This window comes from Heloderma suspectum, chromosome 4 (assembly GCF_057233095.1).
Source record: "Heloderma suspectum isolate Gila_16-S chromosome 4, 16-S_ref, whole genome shotgun sequence".
NCBI classification, from domain to species: domain Eukaryota; kingdom Metazoa; phylum Chordata; class Lepidosauria; order Squamata; family Helodermatidae; genus Heloderma; species Heloderma suspectum.
The window spans coordinates 71121756-71137490 of record NC_139461.1 but is presented as its reverse complement, the minus strand read 5'-3'; the positions used below and the strand labels follow the sequence as shown (position 1 = coordinate 71137490).

Sequence of the window (15735 nt, the reverse complement as noted above, 5' to 3'; positions counted from 1 at the left end):
CTCGGTGCTATTTTATAGATGATGTTGTCAGAAACACTAGATGGCCATCTTTCCTTAGCAGACTATTCTGGCATTTGTTTATTAGTTCAGTAAATGTTGCATTAGTCTAACTGGGTCAGGCACAACTTTTTGTAGTTTCCTGCTGTTCTTAGTGAAATGGAAGTAATACTCATTTTCCAGTTTATTGTCTATTTATCTGAAAACATCAGCTTGCATAGCTAAATATGTTTTATTTATTTATTTCATTTCATTTCTATACCGCCCAATAGCCGAAGCTCTCTGGGCGGTTCACAAAAATTAAAACCAAACAACACACAGTATGTTGTCATCTACTTCTGCAAATGTTAAACAAATCTGGAAATGAGAACTTTAAAAGTGTATTGGATCACTGTGTGATGTTCTACAGCTTTAGTACTTACATGTGATTTGCTCTTTCTGTTGTGTTTCAGAGTGGCATTTGTTACCTTCCAGTTTTCATTTTACAATTCTGAGGACATATCTGTTATTATAGCATCACTTAACCCCCTCACCCCCTTTTATGTTGTTGAATTAGAGCTTTTGGAAATCAGTAGCACCATTACTGACTTTTTCCATCAGCCTGATGCACAGAAACTTACTTTTGCTGTCATGGAGGTAAGTGGTTGCAAACATTTCTGCATGTCATGCTGTTAAGAATACAGGACTAAAGCTGGTAGGAAAGATGGCAGTCGTAGCTCTATATGGGTTATATACCTACTCTAGGGAGGCACCTTCCTGCGGTGTAATGACTAGTCTCACTTGCCACCAGTACTCATAAGAAACAGTTGAACTTGCAAGCTTCAATATTTTATTTGGTTAGGCACATTTGAAAGAATGAAATAAGAATGCAGTATTCCTTTGTATACCAACTGCTGGGGAACACAAACAGGATGGTGCTATTGTAGTCATGTCCTACTTGTAGGTTTCCCACAGATAGCTGGCTGGTCACTGTGTGAACAAAGTGCTGTAGTCGATGGACAGCACTTCCAGTATAGCTCTTATGTTCTAAATAAGCTTCTGTGGGGATGTTAGCATTTTAAAAGATGGTCTTAATAATTCTAATTTTTCTTTTTTCATTAAGATGAACCACAATTCATTGATTGGGAGAATGATAGTGATTATGATGTTGAACAGTACAATGGACCAAAAACTGATGTGATTCCTTTGGACATATTGGACACTGATTCTTGCACAAGCAGCAATTTTAGGTCTGATGAAGAGAAGGAAGGTGAACCTTCAAAGGTAAGAAATTGTTCTTGATTGCAAATAATTTAGGTATTAGAGGATAGATCCACTTGATAATTTTATGTCCTGAAACCTCATTTGCCCAAATGGTCTGAAGGTTGTCAAAGTAGTTAGTGTTTTAGGTTAACATGAGTAACATTTATCTAAATCTGTCTTAACATGGGCATACCTTGGGAATGCAGTGATTTTTGGATAAAGGAGTTTTTTCAAGGTTGCAGCTAATTTTTTGTTAGGTTAATGTTTGGTGAAAAAATGTGATGCCAGTGAAAAAGCATCACTCCATTTTGGCACAGCCTCTGTTTTGATGTGGGGGTTCTGTTCTTGATATAGACTTAGTCCTTATTAGAATGCTGTAAATTTTTAATGTTTTATGGCTCCATTTCATTCTCTGTGAGTACTTATTGAAAACACTTTTATACTGCTCTTCGTCCTGTTTGGATTTCAAAAGTTCAGTTTTATCTTTATGGCACCCCCACTAGATTTTTTTTAAAAGTAGATTTTAATGATGGACTGTAGTGAGCTGATTGATAGATGTTTATGGGTTCTTGAATTTAGAGTATTGATGGGTTGGAGCCATTTACTGATGTTTTAGCCTGTAAAGTCCTTCAGTTCACTTTGAAAGTATTCTCAGAATTTCCAGTAGAGGGAGACAAGAACCAACTCTTTTTTGTGTGTTTTTTTATTTAGGAATTACTTGAACACCCCAGTGAAAGTTGGATTTAGAGGAGGGTAGTCTCATGTAATCTGATGTACGGTATGCTGTGTTGTGGCATTTATGCAGTATAAGCAGGTTAAACTGTGGCTAAGTGAGTGTTTCATGGTCTTTTCCTTGTGAGCCACAGTGATGTAATAAATACAGGATATTTGATGGTTATGGGCAGACTATTTTAGATTAAGCAATGGGAGCATTTTAGAATGAACAAATGTGTGGTGGATCAATATTTCAAGAACTAATAAAGTAACTGAAATGTAAAAAAAAGAAAGTGAGCTAATACTGTAAGCAAGCATAGCTTCTGCATACTTTATTGGTGTATTTACTTGTTTTAAAACAACAACTACACCTTGCCTTCTTCCAATTGGTCTGCAAGATGTAAGGATTGAAGAAAACTGTTTAGTCTCTTTGTCTTAGTCACTAGTATTATAATCTTGAATTTTCAGCTCTTGTGAAAGGATACATGCCTGTCTCCCTAAAGTTCTTCATTTTCGGTCTATATGTATTCATGGAATGTGTAAACACTTTCATAATGTATACTTTTTCCCTTAGATGCCACTAGTCATATTATACAAGCTTTGTATAATTTAGTTTGCTGATTCATAAATTATTAGTAGAAGTGCTAGAACTTTGAGAGACTCTTTCCTTCTGTTCGTTCACATATTGCCTTATATGAAAACTAACCTTTGGCAAGATGAGAGCTAAATGTATGAGTTTGTTTTTATAATAGAAAAGTTGTTTCTCTGGGAACAGTGACAAAAATTTCTGTACTGATATATCTTATTGACAAGTTTGGCTTATTTGATGCAGGGAACAGGGAATATTATGTAGAACAAAGCAATATCTTCTGAAAGAGTGAACCCATGCTTGGAGGTTTTTGATTGCTCTTTGTTGGAGAGTGACTTTTGAAATGTGTTAGGGTATTATATAGAAATAGAACAATTAATATATAGGTTTCAGTGGGGTTTGCTTTGACTTCATTGCATTATTGTTACAATGCAGCTGACAGCAGTCTATTTGTTCCTGTCCAGCATACATATTTTTGAATTCTCTTTGGGTTCTCTCCAACATTGTGCAAGCAGACTTCCCTTTCTCTCCTTTCCCTATAAACACCCCCCCCAATCTGCTCTGTAGGTTCCCTCAATCTTCCAAAGCACATTTTGGGGGGTGCACAGGGAAAAGGGGTAATTCAGTGGCTAATGGAGTCAGACATGTTTGGATTTCACTTTTTGTCTGTATGAAATGAATGTCAATGTTGTGTCTAATGCAGGGAGAGCCCAGAGAAGCAATCCTACTCTTCTGCAGCACACTGGGTATTGTTCGCAGCCAGCTATACTTTGGTACTAGGGAAACAAGCCTTGTGCTTGTGTGCTCCTTCCTTGCTTGCTTTCTATGCTCTGCTTAATATATTCCTAGTTTGAATGGAAATTTATAACCCCTCATCAGGTGTTCACACATGAACGGGTCTATGGGAGAGGAGGGAATGTGTGAACCTGAGGCTTTGTTATGGAGCAACAAACCATGGTATGGCATTACAAATGAATTGACATAAACTGTCTATTTTGAGGTACATATTAATATGCTTATAGTTGTTCAAAAATGATGGTATTCCAGGCTTTATGAGCCTAAAGGAAACCAACTAATGTGTGCTTAGTGAACTTTGACAAACTAGGTACTGCATAGATTAAGTGGTTTCCTCATTTGGTTGGAAAGGGAGCCCTTTGGTCAACAATTCTGTTGTTGTGCTATGCTTATGTCTATAATTTATGGGGTGGGGAGGGGAATTGTGAGCAATTGGCTTTTTGTTTGCCAAGCATGATGCCACCAACATGCTACAGTTCACTGTTCTCTGTAGATACCCGTGTTTTGAAGTACAATTTGAATGTATTTACTCGTAAGACATAGCAGCACAATCCAAAATACAATCTGCTTCCCAGATATAATCTTAATGGAGTGTCCTTTTGTGGGAATTTCCAGGGCAGTGGTTTGTCTGGGTCATCAAACTTGACTTTGGAAGTTGAATCACGTTGCATGAAAGATCACTACCATCATAATTACAGGGCTCCTTACATACTTTACATTATTTCACTCTTCAGTGCATGAGACACATCATGGTCCTAGGAATATTTTTTAGAACAAGGGGAAACACAAATTTGTTTGCTACAGAAAATATTGTAAGAAGTGTGTGAAAAAGTAGTTTAATAAATAAAAAAGAGTGTTTCATTGTTATGCTGGTGGAAATAAAATTGTATCATACTCATACAACAACACTTAAAACTTGTATTAGATGTTATGTTAAATATACAAATATGTCTATACTTAGAAATGGAGCTGTTTGTATTAGCACAAATATATATTGAATTTTGCTTTCAGGAGGCAAGTACTTAATGAAATCCTTTTTATGTAATGTGATCTCTTTTAGGTGTGAGAACAGGAGAGTGTATGCAGAATTAGATTGCTCCCTTTGCCCCCTGGCCAAATATAATACAGTTCATTAGGTTTTGGAGGTTAGTTATTAGAGGAAAATTTTGTTTCATTTTCTAAAATGCAATATATTTTCTTGACAGGTTAATCCAGTAATGCACCTTTATTTGTATGCCTCTTTATTTTGTGCCCCCTTTGTGCAAAATAAGGAACCTGGAAATGCATGTAGCATGAGGCAGTTATTGACATGCATAGGTATGATGTCAGCCATCATAGTACATGTACTCAGTTCTTGTGAAATGTGTAAGAGGGCACACATTTTTCTAAAGCCTTTCCCACAGTTGTCTAATATTTGCAATAAATATATATTTTTAGGCAGCCGGAAGGGTGTGGGTGGGGAAGATGACCACCCAGATCTTCACCTTTTTTAGTCTGAGTAGATCTATGCAGAACAAAAAAAATGTAATATTCTTCACTTACACTGTGCACAATTGTTACAGACCACAGCATATACCTGACAAAAACTGGTCAGCATTTGCTCAATATATCTGGCTTAAGACAGCTGCCAGTAGCCACGGTGATTTGGGGTGGAAAATTCTTCAGTGCTTCATTTTTCCCTGGAATTTTTTTCCCCCTAACTTTATTAGTAACAATGAATGAATGCCAATTGCAAATACAATATTAGGCAAGCTTGGCAGTTTCAAAGTTGTAATTAATATTTTTCAAGTGATTATCCCAAGCAAGTATGTGCAGGAATACATATATGTCATTGAAATACATACATGTCAGAGTGAAATGGAACTAAAAAGTGGCAACAGCGAAACTGAAAGTGCCTCAACGACCTCAGTGGAAGAGAGTTGAGCTCTTGTTGAAATAGGAACGGTTGGCAGCATATTATGCACAGTTCTTTAGGTTGCTAAAATTAATTAGTGCAGCCTTCCCAAACCTGGTACCTTCCATGCTGCTTGCTGAAGGATGCTGGGAGCTGTAGTCCAACATACCTCAAGGGCACTAGGTTGGGGAAGGCTGAATTAATGTGTCAACAGTTTTTAGTATCTTTGTTTCTTTCTTACATCTAAACAACAAGGGAAGTATATGCTTTTGTCTTTAAATTTTTACAAGTATCCTAATAAAGAATGCCTACACAATATAACATTTAAATCACATGAAGTGTGCTCTTATTCCCCCCCCCCCAAATGTTTCAGGTCACTTAGTTGTGGTATATTAAGACAAAAAAAATAAAATGGGCACTTTTTTTAAAGCTTCATCGTTTATTTTACAAGGATTTTGTAAACATGCTAAATTAAATAACTCTAGTGATTTTCTGATGCAAACTGAATTTTCTGATACAAATAACCCTATGCAAATGCCCCTAATTTTCCAGGTCAATGTTTTCCAGAAAACCCATTTCACTGTGTAGCCACCTCTTATACTAGATGGACCAGCCTAATCCTAAAATTTGCTCATGTGCCTCTTAATACCAGCATACTATCACAGTTTTGCTCATTTCATTGGCATAGTGTATATATAGAACTTACGGACAAGTCCTCATGTAGTTGCTGCTTAAAACACGTTTGATCTGTGTGAAGGGGCTACTCACAGTTGCGATAATTTTCATTGCATCAGTGCAAACTGGAGAAAAATGAAAGTGTAGTGAAAGTTGGTATTACCACACGAAAAATCACTTCACATATGGCTTGCTGTGTGGAGCTGCTGCCATATGATTGCAAGTAGCTATGTGGATTGAATATAAGTATACACTATCCTAAGTACTTATTTGCTGGTGCAGCAAGTCTTAAACTTTGGAAAATATAAACCAAATATTAATCTCCTAATTTGGATGTAACGGGAAGCTACAGCTAACTGAAGACTTCCTGGCTTGTTTCCTGGCTCACATGAAAGGGGGAACAAAGTGGCCATGTGGGGCCATGAGGCTCAAATGTGGCCTCTGCCTTACTGAAAGTGATTCCCCTTTCTACCTTTAAAGTCGTGAGAATGGGTGAAGTAAGTTGTGATGTATAGGATTTATTTGACAGATTGTACGGCACAGTGATGCTTGGTGGCCTGCGGCAGTAGCCTCATGTAAAGGCAGATTTAAGTTGACAGCCTTGCTACTGTGAAAGTTACAGTTACATGTTTGCAAGAGAAACTGGTAGTTATGTGAATAATAAATTTATTACAATAAAACAAATGCCTTACTTAATGTATGAAATATTGATTGCTGTACTTCTCCTTGTATGTATGTTTGCCGTTGAATTACTTTGTTGAAGTAATTACTTAATGGTGAAGGTAAAGATTGAGATTAAGCACTTTAGTAATTTAATCCTCCAGAATGAAAATATTTGAAGTTCAATTTTTAAAGAGGTCACACTTCGTTATATGAATGGGAAAGATATCAGATTAATAAAAACACCATATTTGTGACTTGGTAATGTGTACTAGCCCTTCATGGATCGCTGCCTTGTTGTGGAGAAGGGGCTTGTATAACTCAGTGAAGCCATAAGCTATGCTGTGCAGGGCCACCCAAGCCGGACAGGTCATGGCAGAGAGTTCTGACAAAATGTGGTCCACTGGAGAAGGAAATGACAACCCACTCCAGTATTCTTGCCAAGAAAACCCCATGGAACATATCACAAGGCTAAAAGATATGACGCTGGAAGATGAGCCCCTTGGAAGGTGCCCAATATACTACTGGGGAAGAGCAGAGGGTATTTCCAGGTAGCACTAGAAAGAATGAAGTGGCTGGGTCAAAGCCGAAAGGACACTCAGCTGTGGATGTGTCTGGTGGTGAAAAGAAAATCCGATGCTGTAAAGAACAATATTGTTTAGGAACCTGGAATGTCAGATCAATGAATCAAGGTAAGCTGGAGGTGGTCAAACATGAGATGGCAAGATTGCACATTGACATCTTGGGAATCAGCGAACTAAAATGGACAAGCATGGGCAAATTTAATTCAGGTGACCATCATATCTACTACTGTGGACAAGAATCCCTTAGAGGAAATGGAGTAGCACTCATAGTCAACAAAAGGGTGGGAAAAGCAGTACTGGGGCACAATCTCAAAAACGATAGAATGATCTCAGTACGAATCCAAGGCAAACCATTCAACATCACAGTAATTCAAGTCTATGCCCCAACCACTGAGGCCAAAGAAGCTGAGGTCGATTGGTTCTATGAAGACCTAAAACAAGGGATGTCAGAGAATTTCGCCATGAATCTCGGGGAGGCCGAAAGCCAGCGCATTCGGCCCCCCGAAATCGGTGGCGGAATGGTCTGCCACGCCCCCCCCGGAACGGGACTTACCTTGGGCGGATCTTCCTGGCGGCGGCTTGGCGGTGGTGGCTGCAGTGGCCGGTCTTCCGACTGACTGACGCCGCCGCCATTTCCAGTTAAACAACAACAACAACAACAAAAGTGATAGGCTACGTAAATGTTTACGTAGCCTATCACGGCTGATTTAAAAGAAAAAAAAAACGCAGGTACGCAAATGGTGGCGCCCATGGGCGCCGCCATTTGCGTTCCTTATTTTGGCACATCTTAGTCTACGTAAACATTTACGTAGACTAAGATGGCAAAAATAAGGGGAATGCAAATAACGTAGCCACCGTCATTTGCATCCCTGCTAGCCAGTGGCCGGATGTCTGGCCGCTGGCGGAGCCGGCTGGCGTCTCCGCAGAATCCCTGTGGAGTGGAGCCGGCTGGCCAGAATTTCGGGGGGGGGGATGGAGCGCCTCCCCCCCCGGCCAGAATTTCGGGGGGAGGGACGGAGCGCCTCCCCCCCACCACGAATGTCACCCTTCGAAGAGGTAAGTGACTTTTGTACATCCCTTCCTACAACACCTTCTAGAACTAACACCAAAAAAAGATGTCCTCTTCATCATAGGGGATTCGAATGCCAAAGTAGGAAGTCAAGAAATCACCGGGATAACAGGCAAGAATGGCCTTGGTGTACAAAATGAAGCAGGACAAAGGCTAATAGAGTTTTGCCAAGAGAACACGCTGATCATAGCAAACACTCTTTTCCAACAGCACAAGAGGTGACTCTACACATGGACATCACCAGATGGTCAATATCGAAATCAGATTGATATGTACTTTGCAGCCAAAGATGGAGAAGCTCTATACAGCCAGTCAAAACAACACCTGGAGCTGACTGTGGCTCTGATCATGAGCTGCTTCTTGCAAAATTTTGGCTGAAATTGAAGAACGTAGGGAAAACCACTAAACCATTCAGGTATGACCTAAATCATATTCCTTATGAATATACAGTGGAGGTGAGGAATAGATTTAAGGGATTAGACCTGATAGACAGAGTGCCTGAGGAACTATGGACGGAAGTCTATAACATTGTTCAGGAGGCAGCAACTCAATCCATCCCAAAGAAAAAGAAATGCAAGAAAGCAAAATGGCTATCTGATGAGGGTTTACAAGGAGCTGAGGAAAGAAGGGAAGCGAAAAGCAAGGGAGAAAGGGGAAGATATATCCAACTGAATGCAGAGTTCCAGAGAACAGCAAGGAGAGACAAGAAGGCCTTCTGAAATGAACAATGCAAAGAAATTGAGGAAAACAATAGAATGGGAAAGACTAGAAATCTTTTCAAGAAAATCGGAGATCTCAAGGGAACGTTTTGTGCAAAGATGGGCATGATAAAGGAGAAAGAAGGCAGGGACCTAACAGAAGCAGATGAGATTAAGAAGAGGTGGAAAGAATACACAGAAGAACTATACAGGAAAGATCTGAATGTCCCTGATAGGCATGATAGTGCGCTCACTGAACTTGAGCTGGACATCCTCGAGAGTGAAGTCAAGTGGGCCTTAGGAAGCATTACTAACAACAAAGCTAGTGGAGATGACAGTCTTCCAGCTGAGCTATTTAAAATCCTAAAAGATGATGCTGTTAAAGTGCTGCACTCAATATGCCAACAAATTTGGAACACTCAACAGTGGCCACAAGACTGGAAAAGGTCAGTTTACATTCCAATTCCAAAGAAGGGCAATGCCAAAGAGTGTACAAACTACCATACAATTGCACTCATTTCACATGCCAGCAAGGTGATGCTCAAAATCCTACAAGCTAGGCTTCAGCAGTATGTGAACCGAGAACTACCAGAAGTACAAGTTGGGTTTCGAAGAGGCAGAGGAACTAAAGATCGAATCGCCAACATTTGCTGGATCATGGAGAAAGCAAGAGAATTCCAGAAAAACGTCTCTTTCTGCTTCATTGACTATTCTAAAACCTTTGATTGTGTGGATCACAACAAACTGTGGCAAATTCTTGAAGAGATGGGAGTACCTTAACTGTCTCCTGAGAAACCTGTATGAGGGTCAAGAAGCAACAGTAAGAACCAGACATGGAACAACCGATTGGTTCAAAATTGGGAAAGCAGTACGACAAGGCTGTATATTGTCGCCCTGCTTATTTAACTGATATGCAGAGTACATAATTAAGTTCATTATCAGCGGCCCTCCTCCGTGAGCCCCTGCCAAAGGAAGTGAGGTGGGTGGCTATTAGGAGGAGGGCTTTTTCTGCTGTGGCACCCTGGCTCTGGAATGAGCTTCCTAATGAGGTTCGCCTGGCACCTGCATTGTATTCCTTTCGGCGCCAGGTGAAGACCTTTTTATTCTCCCAGGCATTTTAGCATTTTAGCTTTCTGAACTTTTAGCTTTGCTGTTTTAAATCTGTATTTTAAACTCCTGCACTGCTCCTAGGTTTTATTGTGGTTGCATTGTTATATTGTGGTTTTAATGTTCTATATATTTTAAATTGGTTTATTGTGTGCTGTTTGGTTTTAATTTTTGTGAATCGCCCAGAGAGCTTCGGCTATTGGGCGGTATAGAAATGAAATAAATAAGTAAAGAGAAATGCCGGGTTGGGTGAATCACAGGTCGAAATTAAGATTGCTGGGAGAATAATCAACAACCTCAGATACGCAGATGATACCACCCTAATGGCAGAAAGTGAAGAGGATCTAAAGAGCCTCTTGTTGAGGGTGAAAGAGGAGGGTGCAAAAGCTGGTTTGAAACTCGACATTACAAAAACTAAGATCATGGCATCTGGCCCCATCACTTCCTCGCATATAGAAGGGGAAGAAATGGAAGCAGTGACAGATTTTATTTTCTTGGGGTCCAAGATCACCGCAGACGGTGACTGTAGCCATGAAATTAAAATACGCTTGTTCCTTGGGAGGAAAGCTATGGCACACCGAGACAGCATAGTAAGAAGCAGAGACATCACCTTGCTGACAAAGGTCCGTCTAATCAAAGCTATGGTTTTCCCAGTAGTAATGTATGGCTGTGAGAGCTGGACTATAAGGAAGGCTGAGCGCCAAAGAATTGATGCTTTCGAACTGTGGTGCTAGAGAAGACTCTTACGAGTCCCCTGGACTGCAAGGAGGTCAAATCAGTCCATCCTAAAGGAAATCAACCCTGACTGCTCATTGGAAGGACAGATACTGAAGCTGAAGCTCAAATATTTTGGCCACCTAATGCGAAGAGAAAACTCTCTGGAAAAGACCCTGCTGCTGGGAAAGATTGAAGGCAAAAGGAGAAGGGGACGGCAGAGGATGAGATGACTAGATAGCATAACCGATGCAAAGAATATGAACTTGAGCACGCTCCGGGAGAGAGCGGAGGACAGGAAGGCCTGGCGTGCTATGGTCCATGGGGTCACGAAGAGTCGGACACAATTTAACGACTGAACAACAACAACAACATAAGTGGTAGACTTAACGACTGAACAACAATGTGTACTAGAGTACTGTGAGGAGTATTTGATTTCAAAGCCTGGTCCTGTTTTTGAAATGCTGCTCCTAAATTTTAGTGATACCCCTTTTGTTTTGTGTTTTTTAAAGGTAGACTGGTGTGGGTGTTATTTCAGCAATTGTCTCCAGTGTGCCCAGATTTATCCGTGTATTTCATGTGGGCAAAAATTGGTTTCTAATATAAGATAATCACTTTATGACTGTAGAGTTTCACATATTAGCAGTGTTTAGCCTTTATGAGTCTGTAAACCTGTATGATAGTCCACTGGAAAGTTGTATATAAATCTATCTAGTAAACAAATGGTGTATTTCCTTGTGCAGAATGTTATGATACAGGTGTGTATGCACATGCGCGCGTGCACACGCACACACACAACTGATTTCAACGTCACAATAAACCATGACGTATCATGGTAGGAACAAGGTGCAGCGAGCCTGAGGCTCACATGACCCCCTCTCCTTTGCTCCTCTAGTGTGGTCTGAACTGTGGTTAAATCTTAATTCCAGTCTGAGACTGGCTTGTTTCCAACAAACTATAGCTAAGATTTAACCACAGTTTAGCGTTCTGGCATAATGCTAAACTGCGGTTAATAATGTTTTTAAAAACAGTAAAACAGCCTCTTTGTAGCTGCCTTGGAGAAAGAGAAAGTAGAAGGAGAGTTGAGCCCAGGGCTCATTGCAACTCATCCCATCATGATAAACCATAGTTTATTTTGGCATTCAAACCTGGCCTAGAGAAGGCAAACTTGGCTAAAACAAATAGTTTTGCACACATTTTTTCTGAATAAATACTTATTGTAAAAGGAGTTGTAGTGGTTAGCACAGATTTAACTGACAGCTGTGAAAAAGGTCAGGAAGGAGTTTTATCCATTGTCAAATTGGCTGGTGACGTCTGTTGTGTATAGTGTGGCTCACTTGTCTGAGTAATTTCAGTCCAGCTTGTTTGTTTTCTTTGTCCTACAGGCATCTTTATCATGACACATCTTGCTGATATCTAATTCTAATTTGCGGCATGTCAATAACTTGGATGTTGGCTACTCTGTTACAGAGATTTGTGGAAAAAAGCGTCCATGTTTTGGAAACTGTACAGTGGATTTTTTTGATAAAACAAAAAAAGCCTAATAAGAATTATTTTAAAAAACCTTTGTATTACTGATAAAGCTCTTTAAAAGTTTACTTCCCATCTTACCCCAAAATAGGTATTTCATTAGTGGTGGTCTTTAAAAATCCATAGTGTAGTTTTACTAATTAATTTTGATTTACGTATGAGAATATGTTTTCTGTGATTCGTTCCTGAATGGAAAATGATAGACTGGGCAATATCTTTAAGTCTTTATGTTGAAGTGCCTGCAGATATTTGTGTAATGGCTCTTTGTCCTTCTTTCAAAATGTACCACCAAAGGAGATGTAGTTCCTACTTGGTGGACTTACAAACTAAGCAAGACAGGACAAAAATGAATGGCGGGTGAGGAGAAGGGCAAAGTTTAATAATTCATTAGTAAAGATAACTGGAAGGAATTGGTCAGCTAGAAGCAGGCGTTGTAATAAAGTTAAGGTATGAGAATACAACGAAACCTCCAGTGTAGGTACAAATACCTTTTTTCCCCCTCATTCTCTCCTCCACTCCCTGGCCTTCTGCCCTTACAGCTTAAAACAGCTTTAACAATCTGGTGCCCTCCAGATAGTCTGGACTTCATCAACCCCAGAAAGAATGACCAATGGTCAGAAATGCTGGGAGTTGTAGTCCAAAACATCTGGAGGGCGCCAGTTTGGGAAAGGCTGGCTTAAAGGAATATCATCTTCAGTAGACAATGCTGGGAAAGTCAGCCAAGTACTATCTGGTTCATAGTTCCTTAAGCTTCAGAATAGGTGTGGTAACAGTTATCTGCTTTGTCCTATTTCTCAAACCTGTGTTGGTTAGGGGTCTTTTCTTAGAGGGGGAAAGCTTTGTTGGAGATCATAGTTTGAGCATAGAGGGACACTGTGATTTTCCTAAGTACAATAGAATGAAAAGCTTTTTGACCTTCGGAAATATTCAAAATATGAAAAGTTAATATGTGCCTCACTTAATCTAGATTTAGAGTCTACCCCAATCCAAAGGCTCAGAATAGCTAATAAGTACTTACTTTGAAAAGATATGGACCAGGAGCCAAAGAACTGTACCTCTGTGAGCCTAAGAGGATTTAGTCTTTGGTGGTGGTGGTGGTGTTCTTTTAAGAGCCATTCTGGCCCCCATCCCTTTTGCCAAAATGCTTATGAAATCGAAGGGAGCTCAGAAGCGGTTTGTGGTATTTTTATTTATGTTATTTGAATGTATATACCGCTTTCCACAAAGGTATCAAAGCAGTGGACATAAAATACAATGTCATAAAAATAACAATAAATATGACAATAAAAACAACACAATACAAATAAATCAGCAATAAAACCACACACTCCACTTTGTGCTACAAACCATAGCTGGCTGGGTCACACTTCAGGGAAAGCTTGTGTAAACAGATGAGTTTTAAGAAGATGTCTGAATGTCAGAACTGGGGGGGGCTGTCTAATGTCTATTGGTAAAGCGTTCCAGAGGGTGGGTGCTGCAACACTAAATGCTGTACTGCAAGTGCTCTTGAGGCAAACCTCAGGAGCATGTGGCATCCTCCAAAGTGCCCCCTCTGGAGATTGCAGAGATGAGGCAGGGAAATAAGGGGGGAGTAAACTAATGGGGCCAGTGCAAGTTCCTTGTATGAGCCTTTGTTGCTCTTCAGTTTTGGCCCAGCAGTGCAATCTGTGTTCAACTGAAGTCAGTGGCAATCTTTGCATTGAGTTTAATGGAGCTTCACCCAGGGCTTAATTGTTCAGTTTCCATAATTTAATAACTTACAGATAATAAAAGAAAATTAGCCACGGCAGTATTTCACATGTGGTTTTGTTTGTTTTTCTCTTGTCCATCCTGTCACATTTTCTGATGTGTCTATGACTGTTCCCTCTGTTGTGTAATATAAAAGGAATTATTGTAGGACACTGTATTACTATTGCATGGAGTGGAATCTGTGTCAGACAGATGACTTAATGCCTGATTAGAGGTTATATGTCTGTGTTTCTGCTCAAAATGTTTTCTTCTGGTCCCCATTGATGATGACACACCAAATGCTATGCTCTTTTGCATCTGAGTAGGAAGCTCAGAATAAACTGCTGGGGAAGATAATCCTATAAACCCTGTGTGTGTTTGTGTGTATGTGTGCACGTGTGTGTGTGTCAGTAAAACTGTTTCAGACCCTGAGGCTGGATTTCCTCCCGGGGCAACACCCTCCCCCGCCCACCAGATGATATCAGATGACAATCTTCCCTCCCAAAGCTTCCCCCTACATCATCAGTTCCCAGCTCAGTACAGCAGTAACCCAGCCCTTTCTGCAGCTCTGAGCTGTGGGAAACCCAATGGGGGAGGGGCTCTGTGGGAAGGGGGTGGTGCCTGGCAAAAGCACTGGCAGGCCAGATTTGGACACTCCAAGGTTCTGAGGTTCCCCATCCCTGCTATAAATGGAACAGAACAAGGTGGTGGAATGCTGTGGTGGTAGAATTTATGGCCCAACTATAAGAGGGAGAGCAAATATTTCCTACGTTTTTAAAAAAAGAAAACCAACACAAAATGCAAAGGGCTAAGCCAGAGCCTTTCTCTCTGCTTGGCTAGTTTTCTGTTTCCAGGCGTATGGCAGGTGTTTCCAGGCGTTTCCAGGAATATGGCATTCCCCAACTGTAGTCCGAAGTGGTGCAGTTCATCCTATTTTTTCGCATATGCAGACCAAGCCTAATTATAGCACAACATAGTGAGAAAATTCTGTCCCAAGTGGGGTATGTATTTGTTCTGATTTAACACTAAACTGCTAGAGTTGGCCAATCCACGCTGTCTCCTCCGTTAAATTTTAGGATTCTGAACAGCCACAAGCCTTTTCTTTTAGACTCTGTGCAGGGGTAGGTAACCTGGGGCTTTCCAGATGTTTTGGACTAAAAGTCCCACAAGCCGTAGCCGGTATGACCAATGGGCAGGAATTATGGGAGTTGTAGTCAAAACATCAAGACACCAGCTTGCTTAACAGCCTTTGCCATTACACTACTTCTATGCACTAAATCATTGCTTTTGAAATATTAAAGTGTATCTGTTCCAGTTGTGTCATTACATGTGGATCTGGTGGTGTATGTTTTGGGATTGGATTCTCTGGGCAGTAACATTTGGAATGATGCCAGAGGTACACCAGTCTATAATAAAAAGATGTATGTGTGTCTGTCATTGTCATAGCTCCAAGACCATGAAGCCTATGGCATGCATTCTAAGGGTGTGCACATCTGGTTATTTGGTTTTTAGAAGACATTAACTTTAATTTAAACGTATTGATGTGTTTGAAGTCCGCAATATCACCTTAAGGTGGCAGATTTCCCTAACCAGCACATAGCTTTGCAGTCAGTAGTTTGAAGCCAGAAAGGACAGAGTTATAGGGCTGCCACCTCTCTGCTGTGGGCAGCCCCCTCTTCAAGGAAAGGGAATAGATAGAGTCCTCCCTCAGGGGGCTATGGGGGGAACCATAGCATGGG

The 15735-nt window shown here is 40.5% G+C and overlaps 1 protein-coding gene across 2 annotated transcripts in view; it reads left to right on the top strand.

Moving 5' to 3' along the window:
* Positions 1–15735, top strand: part of SPIDR (scaffold protein involved in DNA repair) — a 294732-nt gene that overhangs the window by 16911 nt on the left and 262086 nt on the right. For both annotated transcript variants that reach the window (XM_084849595.1, XM_084849596.1), the window contains exon 5: positions 1100–1260. In XM_084849595.1, coding sequence (XP_084705721.1) covers positions 1100–1260 — 161 coding nt within the window. The remainder of the gene's footprint in view (positions 1–1099; positions 1261–15735) is intronic.